This window comes from Cryptomeria japonica, chromosome 10 (genome assembly GCF_030272615.1).
Source record: "Cryptomeria japonica chromosome 10, Sugi_1.0, whole genome shotgun sequence".
NCBI lineage: Eukaryota > Viridiplantae > Streptophyta > Pinopsida > Cupressales > Cupressaceae > Cryptomeria > Cryptomeria japonica.
This window is the reverse complement of record NC_081414.1, coordinates 164,573,444-164,595,712: the sequence shown is the minus strand read 5'-3', so window position 1 is coordinate 164,595,712 and position 22,269 is coordinate 164,573,444. Positions and strand designations below refer to the sequence as shown.

The 22,269-nt window shown below is 36.0% G+C and overlaps 1 protein-coding gene across 1 annotated transcript; it reads left to right on the top strand.

The window, feature by feature from the left end:
• The first annotated feature begins 1,244 nt into the window (after window positions 1–1,244).
• LOC131045216 (copper-transporting ATPase HMA4) lies at window positions 1,245–21,475 on the top strand. Its single transcript, XM_057978763.2, has 7 exons — window positions 1,245–1,841; window positions 1,985–2,285; window positions 2,737–4,122; window positions 4,212–4,466; window positions 9,944–10,066; window positions 10,313–10,798; window positions 20,599–21,475. Exons 2-7 carry the CDS (start codon window positions 2,010–2,012, stop codon window positions 21,025–21,027), a joined length of 2,955 nt encoding a protein of 984 aa, XP_057834746.1. The 5' UTR covers window positions 1,245–1,841; window positions 1,985–2,009; the 3' UTR covers window positions 21,028–21,475.
• Window positions 21,476–22,269: the final 794 nt, after the last annotated feature.

Sequence of the window (22,269 nt, the reverse complement as noted above, 5' to 3'; positions counted from 1 at the left end):
TTGAAAACCTAGTCAAGAGATGATACTAGTTTTACAGCCTATGGATTTAGTTGAAAAGCGAAAGATTTATTTCTATCTTTTCAATTTTTTTTTATAATATTGTTTTTTCTTTAGGGAACAAAAATGCTTCAATTCAAGTATTCTCAAATCGGTTATCAATAATGAACCATGGGACATAAAAATGCCAACAAGAATCATGTTGCAAAGCCATCAAAGCGTCAACCAAAAAGAATTGCTAAGTTGAAACTAGTTGAAGCCATATAAAGATAAGACTAAAAATATCAAGAGATGAGAAAGTTCCCACATTAATGGCACAGTATGACAAAAAGAGAAGCATATATACTCAAGAACAAAATATAAATTTAGTAGAGCTTTTACTTGCCCTTTCAATAGTCAAATGGAAAATTATGTTATTATTAAATAGTAACTTTTTGATGTGAAAGTAGTTGACAAAGTTGCACTCTCATCCTATTATGCTTCACCCCTTGTTGTCATTGTAGAATGTCTCTTTGCATTAATGAAGTTTTTTGTGTATATAATAAAAACAAAATAATTTGTAAGGCAATGATTTGGAACCAAGAATGAAAGAGGAAGATATCATTCATATAAAAAGGAAGGAAAGAAGAAGAGAGAAAGAAGAAGAAGAAAAAAGTGGAAAAATAACTATTGATACATTCATTACTTTGTGTATATAATAAAGACAAAATAATTAAAATAATAAAGATTTCTTAGTCTTCATTACAAAATAAAGCTTAGTTTGTTGGTGAAGTTGAAAGGTTCTTAATAATCTCACCAAAGAGGTTCTAAAGAGATGTGCCTTCAATTTATTTTTTTAAAAGAGTAACATTTTTCAACACATACTCTATTATTTAAATATTTTAAAAACCAATAATTTACTATTACAAATAAAAATAAAATTTTAAATATATTAAAGTTAATCTTACATATTTTTAAAATTAAAAATAATCTTTAAAAATTATTTTAAAAAAAATTAACTTAAATTTTTTTTTATTCCTCTTTGAAAAATATTTTAAATTAATATATATATTTTAAAATATTTAACCAAAATATTTATATTTGAAATGAAAATTACAATTGTAGATTTTTACACGACTAAAACTTCAGAGTTTGACGTATACGGCCTAATAAATTTGAAAGGTATAAAATAAAATTTAAAAATTCAAAATAAAAAGTCAATATATTATTTTATTATTATTATTATTACTTCCTTCGGGTTTCCCGGTTGCGCCCTGTTTCCCTGAACCTTTTTTGACATTACGTGGTAACTACACATTCCGTGTTCATCAATTGTTCTGGAATTTTTAATTTTTTTTCAAATTTCAATGCCGTGTTATTTCGCGGGGTAGGCATGGGAAAGATGAATGGCAAAGTTTTGTTTCGATGAGATCACTGCAAGCTTTATATTTTTTTCCCTGCAGTTTGTTTTGACTTGAGCCTGGGCAGGAGAATGGTATACGAGGCATCCTTGATCTAGAATTTTTTATTATCTCCCTTGTCCTTATATTTGGCATTTTGTTGCCGTACCCATTTGAAGGTTCTGACAAGCCTATCTAGTTCGTGGAATTAAATTTCAGAATACCCCCCAAAATCCCTTGCTATCCAAATTGAAACCCTTGTCATGAACATACGTCGGTAAGAGGCGTTGAGGCTTATAATATAGAGGTTGCGGTTGGATAGAGTTCTTGATCACTATGATGAGACGTGAAGGTGCAAGTTAAGGCAAGGGTTAACGTTGTTTGCTGAGAATTGTGCTACAAGCTTTACCTGAAAGAAAAATCTCTAGGGTGCTACCTGAGTTTGTGTCCTCTTACACTTCATTGGTATGTTAGCACGATCTTGTTGTGTCTTGGCTTTGTTAATTCTATTGCATGATGAAAGTATATTACTATTCGTTAGTATTTTGAATTTTTGAAAATTTGAATTTATTGTTATATGAGACCAGTTGCATATATGGGTTTTATAGGACATAGACCAAAGAAAATTCCAGAATGTCGAGTCGGGTAATAGATATCGCATTGCTGGAGAAGGAAAAGTTGAGAGTGGAATCAAAGGATGAGCTCAACACTCCTTTGTTATCATCTTCAGAAACTTACATAGATACACCGGAGGTCAGGAAGGTAACATTCTATGTGGATGGCATGGAGTGTGCTTCTTGTGCAGGAGCAGTAGAAAACGCCCTCAAAAAACTTCCAGGGATCAAAGAGGTTACCGTGTCTCTTCTTCAAAACAAGGCTTTGGTACTCTACTGGCCACCCATTGTGGAGGTAAGATACATGTTTTTATTCTGACCATGGTAGGGAAATCTTTTTCCTGTTCAACTTCGACTTCAGTTTTATTTTTTCTTTTCTATTCAAATTTCAAATAATAGGGCAATACCCATATAAAGAAATCCGTGTCGTCAAGAATTCATAACTAGTTTTATAATAGTACAAAACTAAAGCCTGAAATGAAACTGGATCATACTAGAAACCAGCTTCGCTTGAACATGTGCTAGTGGGCACTGATGTCAGTGCAACTTCATATTTCTTCTTGTATTGTCAAATTTCAAGTTTGGAAGGAGGAAAAATGAAAACTGATGCAATAGTTCAAGGGTCAATTAAAAAAATTATCAAAAAAACAGAGGTCCTGTAATAAATCAATTGGCTTATTAACTTACTTTGTCTATAAGTCATTTACCTACAGGGTGTAACACGTTTAGCGTGATTTCTTTTGCAGCACAACACAATAAAAGAAGCAATAGAAGATGCAGGGTTTGAGGCGAGACTAATTAAGGATGTCACCGAGGACACCCTGGCAATTTGTCGATTGAGAATCAGGGGTATGACCTGCACAAGCTGTTCAGAGTCCATCTTACTCACTCTGAAGAGAATAAGGGGAGTTAAGGAGGCAGTAGTTTCACTTGCACTGGATGAAGCAAAGGTACACTATGATCTCAAGCAATGCACAATTGCTCAGATAATGCGAGCAGTCGCAGAAGCGGGCTTTGAGTCAGACTTAATCAATGCAGGAGATGAAACAAACAAAGTTCACCTAAGACTGGAAGGAGTACATTCGAGTGAAGAAGCAAAGCTTATAGAGACTTCTCTACAGTCATTGCCTGGTGTGAACTTTGTAGAAATGGATTCAAATACGGAAACAGTGAGTGTCTCATATGATCCAGATCTAACAGGCCCAAGATCTATAATACAATGCATTCAACAAGTAGGGCCAGAACCAAATTATTACAGAGCAAGCCTGCATAGTCCTTCAGGAGGCAGAGACTATGAAAGGGATAAAGAAATAGAACATTATAAGAAATATTTCCTTTGGAGCTGTGTTTTCTCTGTTCCTGTCTTCTTGTTATCTATGTTTTTCCCAATGGTATCTTCATGGGAAGACCTGCAATTGGTGAACATGCTGACTCTTGGTACAGTCCTCAGATGGGTGTTGTGTACTCCAGTACAGTTCATAATAGGTCGCAAATTTTATGTTGGTGCATACCATGCATTACGTAGAGGCTCAGCAAACATGGATGTACTGGTTGCATTGGGCACAAATGCTGCTTACTTCTATTCAGTGTACATTATTTTGAAGTCATTCTCTTCTGATTCTTTCAAGGGGCAGGATTTCTTTGAAACCAGTGCATTATTAATCTCTTTCATACTTTTGGGGAAATATTTAGAAGTTCTTGCAAAAGGGAAGACATCAGATGCAATTGCCAAACTGATGGACCTTGCGCCTGACTCTGCAACATTGCTAACCATAGATGATAAGGGAAATGTGACCTCAGAGATAGAGATAAGTAGCCAGCTTATCCAGCGTAATGATATCATAAGGGTTGTTCCCGGTGCTAAGGTTCCAATAGATGGGATTGTTGTAAAAGGTCAGAGTCATGTTAATGAGAGTATGATCACAGGTGAGGCCAGGCCTGTTGCAAAGAGGTCTGGGGATAAGGTCATTGGTGGAACCATGAATAAGAGTGGGGTTTTGATTGTCAAAGCAACTCATGTAGGTTCAGAAACAGCATTATCTCAGATTGTTGAGATTGTAGAGGCCGCTCAAATGTCTAGAGCGCCTGTCCAAAAACTTGCTGACCGTGTATCAAGGGTTTTTGTTCCTTCTGTAAGTATATATCATACAAAAATTTTAGCTCATGCAAAGGAAAATGAACCATAATTTATAGTGTCATACTGATGGTGAATGGTTTTCAGGTGGTTGTATTGGCTTTCATAACTTGGCTCGGTTGGTTCATTCTGGGGAATGCCAGGATTTTCCCCAAAACGTGGATCCCAGCATCCATGGATGGGTTTGAGTTGGCACTGCAGTTTGGAATATCAGTCCTTGTGATTGCCTGTCCCTGTGCACTAGGTCTTGCAACTCCAACAGCAGTTATGGTTGCAACAGGGATAGGAGCTTCTCAGGGCGTGTTGATTAAGGGAGGAAATGCTTTGGAGAATGCTCATAAGGTATTTGATTCTCTCATCTTAAAGATCTTTACACTTTTGTGTGGACAATTGTGCTTCTTATTGCTTGGAACTTTGGTGAGATTGTAATTCACAAGGGATCAGATTCAACCCTGTCCCTTTGGGTAGTCAGCTACCATTCACAGAAAAATTGTGATTATTCTGCCCTTTGAAGAAAAGTTGCACAAGAATCTCAATTGAAAAAAGAAAGGTACAATCTGAAAAAGTTATGTTGTTGGTTGTTTGATTTTGTACCATCCCTTGGCCACCACAATTTAAAAAAAAAACTTTAAACCACATATTTTTCGTCTAGCTTAGAATGGTTGAATTCATAACTTTTCATTCACCTTGGTGGTGTCAACTTGGTGAAACCACTTATATGCTTACATTCAAAAGTGTTAATCTTCTGTAATTAGGGTCATCCCTAGACCTAAGCTTCAGGGGTTCATTCCTGATGACCCTGCCTATGAAGTCAGAGGCTTTGTAGTTTGCATTCAATGCTAGAGGAAGTTTATTCTATCCTCTTCTATGAGATCTTTGATCTCTCTTTAAACTATGACTATTAATTAGGTGAATCTATTAACTTAGTTCCATTACAATAAAAGAATACCTTGGACATAAAGTGTTGGTTCCATGCTCATCTTTACCAATTTAGTAATGTAGAAACTCATAAATATACATAGAGGTCATGCCACAAATCATAGACTATCTCGAGCATATGTCACATATACACAAAAGACTAGCTCAAACACATCATCGGTACATACGTTGACTAGCTCCAACGTACATTACAAACTCAATGAGCAGCTCCAACAGGCATCACAAATAGATAGTTGTTGGCACATACATACATCACAGATATAATAGTGGCTGTCTCATATACAGGCATCACTAAGATAATAACGACTGATTCGTATAGACATCACAAAAGGAATAGTGATCAGCTCATTCACAATGGCTAACTATCACCTGTTCATAGTGCATCCCAGAGAGAAAAGTAATTCGGTGCATTGCGCACTACACTGTGGGTCCCATTCCTTTCTGTGGTCTTTTGTACTAGTTGATACTTGGGAAGAGGATTCGATGCATCCCATACTACACCGTGGGTCCATACTCAACCCAGCAGGGTCAAGTATACCATCTAACAACCGGAAAGAGGATTCAGTACATCCCATACTACATTGTGGGTCTGTCCTCAATCCCAAGGATTTCCACAAGTAGTGAACCAACTTAGCCCAATGGATTCGAACTTCAATCGCCTATAGGTCACTGACGACAAGTTTGTCCAACTAGGAAGAAGTAGCTTCCAGCATATACCACTTGGTGACCTTAGTGATATTGTCAGCTATCTTCTTCACAAGCTCGGGTAACACTTGGCATCGATCACCCCCATGCTATAGGTGATTGCCAATAAACCCTCCTAATACAACTGTTAGCTTTGGTTACCACTACCCGCATGGTAAGGTAACTACAATGCAACCGTTATCGTATCGAATCTTGGATAACCTCTAGCAATCCTTCACCTTTGTGAACTAGGTGGATGTTGGCTGATCCAAAAGATACAACAATAGCTCTAAGCATCCGCCATTGGCACGGTCCAATGACAACCTGCTATCTGTTATCGTATCGTATCCAGGGTAGCCCTTGGCAACTTCACCTTTGTGAACTGAGCGAATGCCAACTAGTCCCTTGTAGTAGCCAAGACATTGATCATTGGCACGGTCCAATGATTGCCTATCACTGCATAAATATCCTGATGGCTCACACTTTTGGCTCATACATAACAAGATTCAGAATACTAAACAAATGGATAAGTATAACATAATCAATTGATTTAGGAGTCTATGCACATATTCCTATAGGTCTGGGGTTAAGTTTCACAAACACATAACAATCATATAGAACCTACACAAGATGACCTCAACTCGACATGTACCCTTACGAAATTATCGACAATAAGTTTGTCAACCTATTTGCTTCTTTAGCTTGTTAATCAGAACCTCATTATATATTAAATACAAGTTATAAGGTTTTCTTAACTCTTTCATAATCTTCTAATACTTATTTCGGCCTCATCTGAACTCTACTAAAGAGGGAAGGTCAAACAAGTCAAGAACAATCCTCGAACCTTGGAGTTATCCCCCCCTAGATCCTTCCCATATAGACTTGAGGTCAAGGGGGCATTCTTCACCCAAGGACCACTTATGTTCCCGCTTCCAAACGGGTTAAAGTTAAAAGTAGTTCTCCTTAAAAGATCTCTTAGGAACACATACGCTCGAGTTCCCATAACCAAGATTTGGTTGAAGTTTCCTCTCAATCAATAACACTTGACATTAGTTAGGAAACCATAACTAAACTCACAATTTAGTAACCAATACTATAACACTTCCCTTAAGGATATAGCGGTCTCTAATCAACTCCACCCATTATTATTATTTCTAATAAGCTTGAACATCCTAAGGTTCGTCTTATCAACATAGCAGTTTAAGCTTTTATAATTCAACACATAATACCTTGATGCACAAAACCCCATTTCCTTAATTAACTGGTTGGCATAAGTCAACTAAACTAGCCTCTTTTATTTATTATAGACTTGTACATGATAATAACTGTAATTGCACTCTTTTGACTTAACTTTTGACCGTCAAATGTTTATAAGGGTTTCTTGACACCAATGTTACCAAAAATATTAGTTTGAGTTCTCTGACTATATAATGTTCACACTCATCATTTTCAACTAATTTTGATCTTAATTGTCAACAATAAGACATTTGAAGATGCCATATAACATGATTACCAATGGTTTGTCTCTTAACTCATTCTCGTTGAGTTAAAACTTAAATGGTAGTTTACTTCTATTTAATCATGCAATAATTTGGTACAACTATTGTACCCTTCCCTTAATCTTTTATTAGTTCAATTATTAGGATTCGTATGCCTGTAAGGTTTATAGTTATCATGTTGTCATATAAAGAATTAATCCATTAGTTGAAGCAATTACTGAGAGTATCATCATGCAACATTAAATATAAATGCAATATAGTTTTAGTTCCAATAATGAAGACATTGTCACCTATATTGTTAAGTACCCATAAGCCTAAGCTCATACTAAATAAATATTGAACAAGGAAGATGATGTCAATACATTGTTAAGAGGAACATAACATTCTAAGAAGCATAATACGAACATACTTTCATTAACAATGATTACACTATAAATCCTTTTAGTATCATTACATGCACCCCAAGGAAAACCCAAAGTTGGTATCTATCTTATTCCAACGAGGTATTCTATCCTGTGTTTAACTGTAGTCATGAATTGTAAATCCAAAACGAGTAAAATCTACAGATATGAGCATGATTGGATGATAGAGTTTAGTACAGGAAAGATTCTGTTTAGGTTCCAAACAATTGTCCAAATATGTCATCCTGAGAGCATTGGGACTGTTTTCAAATTGCCGCTTCCATTTTGAGTAGTAAAGGAGATTAATAATCTAATAAATTAAATTTATGCTTTAACAAAACCCTCAAAGGAATATAGAGGCCTGCACACAAGCATCAATCAACCTAAATTAATTTTTTTCAGCTCTAGGAGTGGATAAGTGAGAGTTAACTTAGCTCTAAGATATTTCTGAAGCATACCATAAAATCTGCCTTCCTTATCATCCAACCTTTGCACCCACATTGGTGTGGTTCACCTTTTTGAGCTACATTATCCATGAAATCTTCTAACTGCTTTGAATGAGTCCTCTCTTGAGAACGCTACTCTACATTTAGTCCAGATTTCTCTTCCTGTAGGCATTGTTCTTTGCACAGTGGCATCTCTTCATTTGCAACAACTGTATCTTCTTGGGTCCATCTTGATGATCATAAGCATCAAGCTCTGCACCTTCGAAATCCTTAAAAGTATCAGGTTCTCGATGACTTTCTTCTTTGTTAGGAGTATGACTAAACAATTCCTCTAGTTCTTCTAATTCTCTATGTTGGCCATTTTCACGGCAATGACTAGCATCTCCCTTGTAATCTAGATCTTCAGAATCTCTAGAATCAACTGTCTCATGTTGCAGTTGTTTGCCTTTATTAATTTCATCTACCATACAATCTTCCAGATCCTTCTCCAAATTAATCCTCGTCTGCTTGCATTTTCCTTCTCCCCCTCTTATTTTCTTGCAAACCAATTCTGTGTGCAAAGCATGGGGATCATGAGGGTTTAATATCCTTCTGGCCTTCAATCCTTTTGATGGCCTGTTGACTGGTATGCCATGCCTACATTAATGGTATGCGCCCTTTGTTTGTCCATGCAAGTTCCAAGATTTTGTTGTCCATGAACAGGGATGCCATGCCCTCCGACCACCCCCAATATACGTGTACCATTCCTCATTATTACATGGCAGTCTCCTTTGGTTGGGTCATTGATAAATGCTATGAATTCAAAATATTTCTTTTGTTTTATTATTTTGATTTGTATTGTTGCTTTGACCACACACGTCCACGTGATAGTCCTGTACGGGATGTGACAGATTCTTGATTTAAAGCAATTGAGTTGTTAATGCTGATCTTGAAATGTACATATCACATCAAACGAAAGGCCCTTTCACTAAATTTAGATACATCAGAAATAAGGATGCCCTTCATTTTATTTTTTCTTTAGGAGCATACAGATAGAAGAAAATTTGTAACACTTCCAGCTTATTTCGTTTCCCATGTATTTCATTAGTCATGTGACGGCTGTTCTCAAACAATGAAGTTAGAAATTAGCTTGCAACTTAAATCCCCTTTGATAGACACTTGGGACGTATTCCTGCCCAACTCGATCCATGAAAATAAATGGAGTCCATCTAATGCTTAGCCCAAGCTCTCTCAAACAATGAAAAACTACACATGTTATGGCTGCTAAACATTTTTTTTGGAAGCTAAGTATCAGAGCCTAACCAGAACTATATTTTTTGATGGAGGATTTTTCATCCACAAAGTCGTTTTAGATACTTGACACGGGAGCATGAGCCTGTAGGTTGAAACCTCTTCAGCTTAGAGCCAAGGAGTGAGGGGTACCTATTCCACCAAATTCACCTGGGGCATGATCCTGATCTCATTCCTTATGATGTCAGAGCTTTGCACTCAGCAAGACTTGATCCATGATGGGCTCATTAAGAATCATTCAACTTCACCAGCAGACCAAGGGTCCATTAACACCTAGCTAAAACTTTAATTTAGCATGTAGCAATATTTTCTTCATTTAAAAAATGGCTCCTGCAGAAACCCCTTTTTAAAATTATTTAGCAAGAACTAATCTGCTACGTCATGAAAAGGTAAAAGACAGTAACTTTTTATAACAAATGTTACTACATGGTATGACTTTGAATTAAACTTTTTGACTACTTAAAATTATGATTAAAATTGGATAATAGTAACTTCAAAAGGATCCATAGACTTGATCAGCTATTTTAAATAAAGTAAAATATGGAATGCATGAATTGCAGGTAAAATGTGTCGTTTTTGACAAGACTGGCACCCTTACTGTCGGAAGACCAGTGGTGGTAGGGACCAAGCTCTTTATGAATCTAAATCCCAGAGAATTCTGTGAAATGGCGGCTGCTACTGAGGTAATGCTTTACTCTCTTGCACAATATCTCTGTATTCAGCTTGCTTATATTTACCCACAACCTACTTTGGGGTCCTTGGCAAAATTTGTTGTTGTTAAGTAAAAAACACTTGAGAACTTGAGAGTTTTAAAGCTGGGAAAGATTATGTTCAGAGGATCCATGAAATGACAGAAATAATAGTGAGGCCTTAGTTTCAGACTTAAGATCTATAGCTTCAAATTTTCTTACCAATTTAATTTTATGCAGGTCAACAGTGAGCATCCTCTGGCAAATGCAGTAGTAGATCATACACGGAAATTTAGAACCAAACATGGGCTTGACCAAGGATTTCTTTTTGAAGCACATGATTTTCAAGCTCTTCCAGGGAAAGGTGTGCAAGCAACCATTCTTGATAAAGAAATACTGATCGGAAACAGAAAACTAATGTCTGATTCAGATATCAAGCTCTCTCCTGAGGTTGAAGAGCACTTACTGGAGTCTGAACAGCTTGCAAGAACATGTGTTTTAGTGGCGATAGATAAACAAATTGCAGGTGCATTTGCGGTGGCAGATCCAGTGAAACCAGAAGCTGAATCTGTGGTCTCCATTCTGAAGTCCATGGGAATTACTAGCATAATGGTCACAGGAGATAACTGGGGTGTAGCCAATTCAATTGCAAGAGAGGTTGGAATTGATAAGGTTTTTGCTGAAACTGAACCTTTAGGCAAAGCTGAAAGAGTCAAAGAGTTTCAGGTATTCATTTTACTCCTTTGTCACTGTTTGTATTACAAATTTTTATATAATTATGGTTTCGTACAATCACAAAACACAACTCTTTTGTTAATGTGTTGCCAATATTAGTCTGAACATTTTCTGATGAATATTGAAACACTTATGAGCAGTAGTTATCTGTCAATTAAAAGTCTCATAAAATGAATTCAAATCTTCTGTGATTATGCTTCCTGATTTTTGTCTGCCAGAAAGATTACAGGCAAGAATTGTTGGCAATCAAAATCAGCTAATATTTTAGGACAATGGAAGACAAACAAATTCTATTTTTTTTATATTCTCTGGTATGTATTAGCAAACTTTTAGTCTGTTACCTATATCAGAAACATCTCCCCAGACACTTTCTATTATCAAAGAACATTACGAAACGATTAGAATCATGAAATCTGTGGCCCATATTGATTGTTAGCCACTGTTTTTCTGTATTTGACGATTTAGATTTTTGTTACCAAATCTACATGGTCAAATCCAGAAAACCATTGGCTAACAATTACAAAACATTCAATTATAGTTGGTAGAAAGTAAAATCTAATGCTACATGGGGACATGTGTCCTATGTAATTCCAGCCGTTCCCACCTCCGGGATGTTTTGAGGATGTAGGGATAGCTAAGAAGTGCCCCAGGGCCATTGTTAATTAGGAAAAACATAGGATATTCTGGAATTGCCTGAAAATTAGGAGGAGATGGCTAGCCCTTCCCTATGTCTTGACATGAAAAAAAAGTTAGAGAAAAGAAGATAAGGAAAAAAGGGGTGGGAGGGCACACAAGGGCCCCCACACCCTTTCACACAACCCTGAACCTAAAACAAACTCAAAGACATTTACACTCAACACATAAAATTCCCTCATTTTGCCCTTTTGCATTTTATGAAAAGACAAAGAAAGGGAACAACACTAAGAAGATAAGAGAAAATTGAAACTACATGTAATGCCCCCTTTCCGGACCTCTCTCTATTTTGCCTTAAATTCACAAAATTAAATGGAACAATCAACAAAGCTTATAATATAGTTAGGGGTGCATTTCATTACTTAAGAATCAGATGAACAAATTCTGTTCTGGAAACCTGCAATCACTTAGGTAACATTGCAGACATAGTTCATGAAATAAATCTATTATTAGAGAAAGGAAATCATATATTCCTCATTACGCAGTGTTGATGTGTGTTTTAGGCACAATCGAGCACATAATAACATACCAAGGTATCGCGATCAAATGAGACAACTCCAAGGTTATGAAATGTCAGGTCTTGACTTGTGGATAAGCTTAATGGTTGATGTGATTTGCTGGAATCACAAGGGGACTTACGTTGAATATTTGGACGTTTGAATAATGCTAGAATTTGATCATTTGATATTGCAATCTTGTGATTCTTTCTCTCCTAAACTAACTTAAATGGAAAACAGGACAAAAGGAGAAGGGTTTAGGAAGACTAATCTACTCTTAAGGACAATGAAGATAATAGATGGTGCTTTGATAGACAAATTTCCCAAAACGTAACTTGGCTATGCCAAGACAAGTAACAACTACACCAAGTTAGTGCGATCTTCTAAGGAGTCGATTTTCATATTGAGGATCATTCATTCAAATACCCAATACTGGTGCAACTTGAGCAAACATCCACAATTGAACTTAGCAACCATAATCATAAGGTTTAGGCTAACTTTGCACAGCAGCTTACAATCAGCAAACTACCAAAAGTATGAACACTTAAGGAATTCATCAAATACCATTGCACTTCTCCATCATGATTAATGAACCTCATCTAAACTATGAGGTTAAAGAACAAGAAAAGATGCAACATGTAAAAAGAAAGCGACAATTCACCATAACTTCAATGAAAGTAGTGTATCCATTTACAAAGCCTTGGCAACAATTTCTGCCTTTTCTCCTCCTACTCTACTCCTAATTTCTAATGATCTAACTGCTAACTATCTTCTACTCTTCTACTGCTAACTATTCTCCTACTCTTCTAACATTAACCTTTACAAATGAGAGAGCTGAGCCTTATATAGACAGCTCATTACAATGAATGGCTCAGATTAATTCAAGATAAATGGCCAAGATCGAAAGATAGAAACTCTAATCAGGGTTTGTTACAACCACCATTACATTGACCAATGAGAGATGAGGGTAGGTAAGATAAATAATATTTGATGTAGCGTCACGTGTCACCTATTCCCTCGAATTAATGCTGACTTGGTACCCTTTGATTGAACGAATGGTGATTGGAATGACACTTCAGCCTGCCTTGTAGACTTAATCAATTTAGCTTGAACATTCTTCATGATGTTTGGAATTCCTTGTGATACTTTGCATTTCCTCCATATGTTAGGGAATCTGTAATGTCCCCTACTAGATTTAAGCCTGTTTTAACCAGAATTAATCCATCTCAACATACTTATGACTTAAACTACATTGACTAGGAGACAAAACCATCTTAACCAGAATTCAATCAGTGATAACATAATTTTCTTCCTGATATTGAATTGATAATTCAATCAAATTTATAATCTCACATTTATTTGTTCATTCAAATTACTGTTTCTATATATAAATACATATATTTAAGTTCAGATAGTATTACACTCTATGGTTTTACTGTAGAGTAGTTTCTAAAGATACTGTATTAATTATAATTATTATATTAATATCTATTATTGTATCAATATCCATATTTATAACCCTTCCTTAATTCTTATTCAGATTTGAGTATATATATAAATAAATAAATGAATTAATTATACCAATAATTTATGTATTTGCTAATTACTTATTCTATAGATTATTAATACTGCTACTGCTTTAAAATATTAATTATTAATAATATATTTAATGGTTGGTAAAGACAGACAGATCTGACATGTCTGCCAATATGTATATAAATTGAAATGTAACCCATACGTATTGCAGTCTATAATAATATTACTATTGAATTCTGCATATAGACATTGTATCGGGTTTTATATATTAGGCATACGTATCAAGCACATCCCCTATGCATACCCCAGAACAAAATGTTATTGCCTGTCCTCCTCTTATGAGCACACACTATATAATTATTTCCCATCTATCTGATCATTGCCCGTTCCTCTCCTCCTTTTTCTAATCTGTTATAATCTTTCTATAAATATCTGCCTTGGTGAATATCTCCTTCCAAATGGTCACAACCTTTCAAATAAGTTATATCTTCTCTTCCCTAGTATTCGCTCCTCTTGGAAACTAATTAAAAGTTATGAACCATCGGCAGCCTTGAGAAAGTATAGTAATGCATCCCTTTGGGGTGTATCATGGTAATCGCACCCTTTATAAGTTTATGGCTTACGATGTTAATTGTATAATTAACTTATTAACTTCTTCTTGTACAGAAATGGATCGTAATAAGCTAATGATCATTTTCGATAAGAATAAGTAGTGTCCATTTTCACATATAAGTATAACTAAACCCCCTTTGTTTAGACGGATCATCCTCAGTTATTTGTTACGATATCATATTTGACCTAATCAAATGCCCTTAAGAAGATATTGATATAAGTATTTCTTAATTCGATATGCTGTTTGTGTATTACTAATTACAATCGTTTTTCTAACCATACATTGAATAACTAATCAATTGATTATTTAGTCTGCCGCTTACATTCATCCCATTGGCAACGGTTATTGATATTGGTTTGGTTGACTGGATACTTGGTCTTCCTCAACGTGATTTATCGTGATTAGCTATAGTAGAAATTGTATCGCTACAGGAATGTAAAGCTGAAATCCTCCAATCTTTATTCGCTATTTAACAATAACTCCAGTGTCAATATAGTAGCTATCTTGTATGTTATTTTGACATATAATATTTGTTTCAACAGCTCCCTTGAATATGAACACTTTCTTCAGTTTCCTTGATATCCCATGAATGCAGTATCTAAATACTTATATACTGATCTCTCTCATCCATGGTGAACTACTGCCGTGACTAATCAAGTGTTGCATAGTTGCTGTTGTCTTATGTCGTATTGGCTATTGATATTCTTAGTTCTATAAAGATAATACAAGGAGTTTCCTAAGTTAGCTACACAATATCTAACGAAATCTTGTTTTATATTAGAAATTTGATGGGGACATCACAGAATTCTCCATGAACTGTTTCCTCCTTAACGTTCTTAGACTTTGAGATTCCTTTTGATGGAGTTCTTGATTTCTTGATGTGGAATCCCTCTCTAAGTTTTATCTTCATTCCTTTGAATATGTTGATCTTCCCATCTGCATTTGTGATGTTGTCCTTGCATTATGCATGTAGAGTCATCTTGCAGCCGATCCTTCATCATTTGTTACCTTTGAATTGCTGAGCCCTTGGTATCCTTGCAAGTTGCATCTTCCTTCACCTCAATCCTTGATCATCATGCCTCCCTTCCTTTTAGTAGACCTGCAAAACAAACAAACATTGAATCAAACACCCATGTGATAAACTTTGTTTCAACCTTGGTAGGAAATCGATCCCATAAGGACAGATCACTTATCTTAAAACATTATCTTTGCCCACTTCTTCACTCGGTGGAAATTTGATGCCTATAGGGACTACTTTGTCCCTTCCTTTGTAATTCGCACCTCTTTTAACCTCATTAGGACACTTCAATGTTCCTTACTTTGTCCTCATTCCTGATGGGTAAGTTGATTGTTAATTTTCCAGACTTAACTTTGGCTCTGATTTCAATCAGAAAATTGGAACTATGTAACATAATTCTGAAAATTATAAAGGATCTGATCAAAAATCTGAAAACACCCTTTTAAACTCATAAAATGACGTGTTTGTTGCAATCTCAGGTTTGATTTTTGAATATAATACTATAAAGTCTGAGGACACCCTTGGAAATGGTTGATTTATCTGTTGGAAAGTTGTCTCAGATTTGATTTTCTGAGTACCAAGTTTGAAGACACCCTGACAAACTCAGAAAATGAAATGTTTTGATGTTGAAAATGTGTTTTCAGTTCTCATTTTTTGAATGACAAGTTTGAAAGCACCTCTGAAAATGAACCTTCAATGGCTGGAAACAATGTCAATCATGGCGCCACATCCCCACATGCGTGATTTTGATCAATTGCTTAAAAATATATTCACGTTTCAGCCTGCTGGGTTAGTGAATGGTGGCTGGAAGTGATGCTTCAGATCTGGAAATGTCTTCTTGACCAGCAATGGCGGCCTATAAACCTCTCTAGTGGTGGCACACTTGGTATACTTGATGCGATTTTGACCTTGGATGGCTGGGAATGATCACGTCCTGGCCTGGAAATGAGAGTTGGAAACAATGTTTTGCAAATGAAAGGTGGCTGGAAATGTTGTTTCAGGCTTTAATTAGTCATGGCACCACTCCTCTTAGCTCTAGCAACCTTCAAACATGAGGCAAATGATGCCTTAGATAAAATCGCCCCTTACTCCAGCAATGGCAGATTTCAAACTCGCCTCTTCAGCCCTTCAACTGTCAAATCAATCACAGAATAATAAAATATAAGGGGCCGGGCTGTGTCTTTATTCATGTTTTTACCTTGAAAAGTCACCACACGACCAATGTGGGATTAAAATTTACCTTTACCGGCCACAAGAGAAAATTGATATGCATTGGGATTCAACACTTGGCAAATTTTCGTTTGCTTGATCATTCAATATATGTGGTAGGGGAAAATCGATAGTCATTGGGACACATTAACCTTCAAAATTTCACTTGAATTCAATCTTCAGCCACTTGGGGAAATTCGAACCCCATTTGGACACATAGATTCACTTAAATTTCATTCCAACTTGCAAATTATAGCCATGAGGGTAAAATTGATCCTCATTTGGGCAAGTTATTGTCGTCATTTAATTCATTTTCACTTCAAAGTCCACTCTAGGGGAAAATCGATGGCCATTTGGACAAATAAATTTGATCATTTCATGTAAAAATATCCTTGGTGGAAATTTGCCCTTCATCAGGACTCAAAATCCCATTAAAACTTGTCAAATTCCATGAAAATATCCTCCAAGGGAAAATTGACCTCCATTGGGACACAAACTTGTTCAAGTCGTTGCGTTTTTATTCATTCTTACCTCATTTTGTTCCACTCCACAATGAATGTGGGATAAATATTATAAAATACAATCCTGGTGGAAAACCATGGGTCATCGAGACACACTTTCCTTGTACATTTTTGCTCTTGAAGGCCTAGTGGGAAAATGACCTCCATCGGGACAACAACAGTGGAGATTCTAGATGCATCGGGATTTTCTTGAAGAAACACTGTCCATGAGGGGCAAAACGTACCTCATTGGGACAATGACCATTTTCATCATAAAAATCATTTCCTTGTGCTCAAAACGTAGTGGAAAATCATGCTCCATCGGGAAGTCCATTTTCACCTTTAAAACTCAATGGAAAAACGTCTCATATCGGGATTTTTCAATTTTATGCCTTAGTTTCATGGGGGAAAAATGCCTTCCATCGGGACTATGATGATTTTAACATTGAAAAAATCCAAACTTAACGTATGTTGCTAGTTTGCTCAATTGAAATTCTATTTCCATCGGGACTTGTAACATTTTAACTGGATTTGAGTGGGGTAAAAAGGGGTCCATTGGGATTTTGTGCATTTTTGACTTGTATTACCTCCTAGGAGCAGAAAAACAACTCCTATAGGGACCTTTAGTACCTGTGCACAAAAATCACACCAATTTGCAACATTTTTATCATTTCACGCTCACATTTCAAGGCAAAATTGAAATTCAACACTTAGCAAGAATAAATCAAAACTCTAAGGAAACTTGATACTTAGGATCATTTCCCTGCAATTTTAACATCCTTTTGCATTTTGACATGACACCCTCACATAAGCAAAGGCTAAAACTAGGAAACTAGGCAAAACATCCACCCTAACAGCGAAAAAGTGGGGTCCCCATTTGCAATGGGGTGATGTGCGAAAACGTCACAACATGTAGTAAGTCTAATTTGTATGTGAATCTCAGTCATAAATGATATTAAATAAGGAGGCATGGAAGGGTGCCTTAAGACAGCTGTTTTCTCCCTTCATGCAATCCCCTTTTCATTCTTCCATGGCTGGAGAATCTTGGGTTCATCAACAGTCCCTCAATGTAGGAGTTGGAAGGGAAATTGCAATAGGGTGTCCTTAGCCGTTCTCTCCCAGTATAATAGGGTGCCCTAATAGTTGTTCCCTCCCTATTTGCCACTGTAGCAGGGTTCCCTACAGCGCTTCTCCCTTAATTACAGATTTCCTTCCTTCCCTTTAACAAACTGTTGTAGTGTTATGTGCAATAAATTCATATATAAAACTAAACAACAATTTCTATATTACCACAGTGGATTGGAATATTCACAAGTTAGATTCTGATCTGATTATTACAGCGTTCAGTATTCTGTAATCTTATTTTCTGTTCGATCTGCTTGAATGTTTTTCTGGTGATGATTTGATGATTGATGATTGATGATTCCTTCTTATTTCTTCTTCTGCGATCTGCATGTCCTACCTTTCATATTTGTACAATAATATTTATTATTTTTATGTCTGTTGTAATAATATATTAATGTCTGATATAAGGCTATATGTATTCATTATCTCTGCTCTGATACTCTGCTAAGACTGCCTTCAATTAGCTTTCCAATTCTTTTTCTATGTGTCCCTTTCTTCTTCTTGTCCCTCCTTTTTATATCCTCAACAGTAGGAGACACCCCTCTTCATAAAACCCTATGTTGCAGGGTTCGCCCCCTAGACCCCTGGTACTGGTCCGGGTTCTTGGTCCGGTCCGCCTGTGGTCTGGACAGGGTCCATGAATCACAAGCTTGGTTTGGACCAGGTCGAACCCAAGAGGACCCAGGTCGAACCCAAGGGCCTGATGGCCCATAAATGGTGTTTTTTTTGCAAAATTTAATTTTTTTTTGAAATCCACCACATAAAAAATTAAAATATAACCCTAAAAGTGAGTTTTAAAACATTAACTTGCTCATTTCACACAAACAACATGACTACAACCAAGGGGAAAGTTGAAACAATGATACTTGAATATTAATAAATTAAACTAATAATTGATGAAAAAATAATAATAATAAAGTAAACTAATACTTGTTGAAAGTTGAAACAATGATACTTGAATATTTTGTCATTTTGATATTAAATTTGATGTATATGATGCTGTTATGGTATGATCATGATGCTATGATTACAAGTTTATGTTGGTTTTGTTGTTTATATGATGCTATGTGACATGCTAATCTTAATTCATGCTTATAGGCCATATATATATATGTTTTTGTACTAATGAACCCAAACGGACCCAAACCCCTTTTCAAAATTTTGCCGTGCTGGTTCTTCGAACCCGAACCGGCAACTTAGATAAAACCCATTGCCTAAGAAGAGTTGCACCTTTTGGATGCAGCCTCTTTGTTTAATAATGGTAACCAATAATTAACTAGTTGGCTGTCTCAATTTAGTAACTGGCACCTTAAATCCTTTAGAATTCAGGGCGGTCCTTAATATAAATGCCTATAATTAAATTCCCTATCCTGTAGGTCGGCCCCTTATATAGAAATATAATTGCCTCATATTCTAGGTTTTTCCTTATTAATTAGCAGGCCATGATCTGTAGAAATGTAGCATTCTCAGCAGGGGCATGCCACTACATCATTTGAGATAAGCTAGCATCTGTTGTTCATTTTCAAAAATCAAGGATTTCCTTGTCGTTGCACGAGTTTCAAGTTGTTGCACAAGAGATCCTACTAGCTGTGCAAGACATTCCAGATGCTGTGCAAGAGATTCTAGTTCCTGCATAAGGATTTTAGTAGCTACATAACAGATTGCTTTGCTATGCAAAGTGAATGTCTTTGCCATGCAAGTATCTTTCTTGCCACATAAGAGATCCTAGTTCTTGACTGCACAAGCAATCTCCTTGTCACACCTGGCACCCTTTGGCTTTGCAATCTCTTTCTTTTGCCAAGTGAGACAGACATTCTTTGTGATAACATTCTTAAAGTCAAAAGTGTATTGAGAGTTAAAAGATCTCATTTAGTGTTTTGATAGATTTAACAAGTTTCTTTGATTACAGTTATTTGTTCTTACTGTTTTCTAATAATCCGTATTACATCTTTTGTGAGCTTGCGTACACTTGCAAGACGCCTGGTAAAAACCAATGTTCTTGTATCTCAAATGATATTGAGTGTGCAACATATGTGCACATTGACAATGAAAGCAATGAAATTTTGTTAATTTGTGTGCAATCTCTCATGTGAGTTCTCAATTCAGCTCTATTGTTATGTAATATTATTCTTTAACATATCTAATGAATGTCTTATATATGAATAATTGAAATTGCAGATATCCTATATTTTGATATTTTTCCTCAGTTATTTAATTGCCGTCCCCTAAAATCCTGGAATTCACCCTACCATTTCTTGCCATCCTCATCCTGGAACGTCCGTGGGACATAGGAAAAATATAAAATACTGACTTTAAGAGAACGTTTATCTGCAAAACCTTTTGTAGAACAAGTTTGAAGATTTCAATGACCTTCAAAACGCTATTGGAATGCTCTTGTATTTCAAATAAAATTTCCTTCTGAATTTCTGTGGTAGAAAATCCTCTCCCTGTTGCATCTGACTGACCTTTCCAAAATGATGCTTGATTGCAATGATTGAACTCACTTTCTTATTGGGAAAAAAATAACTTCACATCACTACAAAATAATAGTGAATAAATGTAAAGCTTTTTACATTGTGTTTTTGATGCTTTTGGTACAGATGAAAGGAATGACAGTAGCAATGGTTGGTGATGGCATAAATGACTCTCCAGCTTTGGTGGCAGCAAATGTTGGAATGGCCATAGGCGCAGGAACAGATGTTGCAATTGAAGCTGCAGACATTGTTCTGATGAAAAGCAACCTGGAAGATGTGATCACTGCAATAGACTTAGCAAAGAAAACAATCTCCCGCATCCACCTCAACTATGTCTGGGCTTTAGGGTACAATCTTTTGGGAATTCCTGTTGCTGCAGGTGTGCTGTTTCCTTTCACTGGCATCCGTCTTCCTCCCTGGCTTGCAGGTGCGTGCATGGCTGCATCTTCAGTCAGTGTCGTATGCTCTTCACTTCTTCTTCAATCCTACAAAAAGCCCAAGGAGATCAGGTCTTTGCAAAAAGAAATAACAACCCACAATTACTATTTATCTTGAAAATTTCATACTAAATGGATGGACAGGAATGCTGGAAAACTTCAAAACCTAGAATGATCATGTAAGTTTGGACACCATCCTCCTATAATCTGATGCTTTCTATGGTCCTGCCTATCACCAATCTGTAAAGAACCGAGCAGAATTTAAATCAGCAGCACAGTAGCTGTTTGAATAATTTAAATGCAAAGAAAAACCATTGCAACAGCATGTTGAATGTTTTTCCAATAATAGCACTATAGCAAATCCTTGGATTGCTATGGAATTGATACAGTTAGTAATTAAAAACATGGGGGCCAGTAGTACATATTTATGAATATTAATTTTCCAGACACCTACAATCATATTACCAGTCAAAACATGGACATTGATCTCCTTATGTTTTAATGTATCAGGTGGTGTATCAAATATAGTATGGTAATAATACAGTTACCACCGCTTTTGAGTTGTAGTTGTTTCATAGGAGTGACAGTGGTTTAGGAATTTATGTTTCTTCCGTTCCGATGATAGTAGTGATGGATTTGTCGTGTCATTAGGTAAATGATAGTAAATAATTATATTTCTCTATATGGTCATCTTTATTCTCCATGGTAGGAAATCTAATAACTTTTCACTAGGAAATCTAATAATTTTGAAGATTTTATCCAAAGGATTGCTTCGTTAGCTTCATCTACTTACATTTGAACTAGCTTCTATTAACCAGATTATGCCAAGCTTTCTTTAGGTAAGTTTGTATTAATTCATGCTGATCAACACATTTTGAAACTTCGAAAAATATATATATATATATACAATTTGCAAAATAGTTTTGAATATGAAACACTCCTGATTTCTTTGGAGCTGCAGCCACATTACACTTCTACATATTTAACAAATGAACATTAAGAGTAATGGAGGAAAAAGATTTCTGTTTCAAAAAAATAAAAATGCAATGATAATGTTCATTGTTCTACTTGTTCCCATCTTTTATTGGATTTTCATTTCCTTCTAGCAATATTACCTTAGTGTTTGCCTTGAGTCATAGTTGCCAGGTTAGAAAATTCAGTTCAGTTTCGAAGACCAAAAAAATACGGAAATCCAGAATTATCAAGAGGTGAAATATCTGTAGGAATTAAAAATCTGGACCAAATCAGACGAATCTGCAGTAATTTTTTTTTGGGACCTGACCAGATTTGAACTGAACCAGATTTGGATGAGTCTGGAAACAATGCTGTAGATTTTGAAAATGGCTCTTGTTCCTTAACC

What these genes read in the sequence shown, in the direction of transcription:
- LOC131045216 (XM_057978763.2), top strand. Translation starts at nt 2,010, where the DNA reads ATGTCGAGTCGGGTAATAGATATCGCATTGCTGGAGAAGGAAAAGTTG. An exon ending in ACTGGCCACCCATTGTGGAG is followed by an intron (nt 2,286 to 2,736) that starts GTAAGATACATG and finishes TTTCTTTTGCAG; the next exon opens with CACAACACAATAAAAGAAGC. An exon ending in AAATGGCGGCTGCTACTGAG is followed by an intron (nt 10,067 to 10,312) that starts GTAATGCTTTAC and finishes AATTTTATGCAG; the next exon opens with GTCAACAGTGAGCATCCTCT.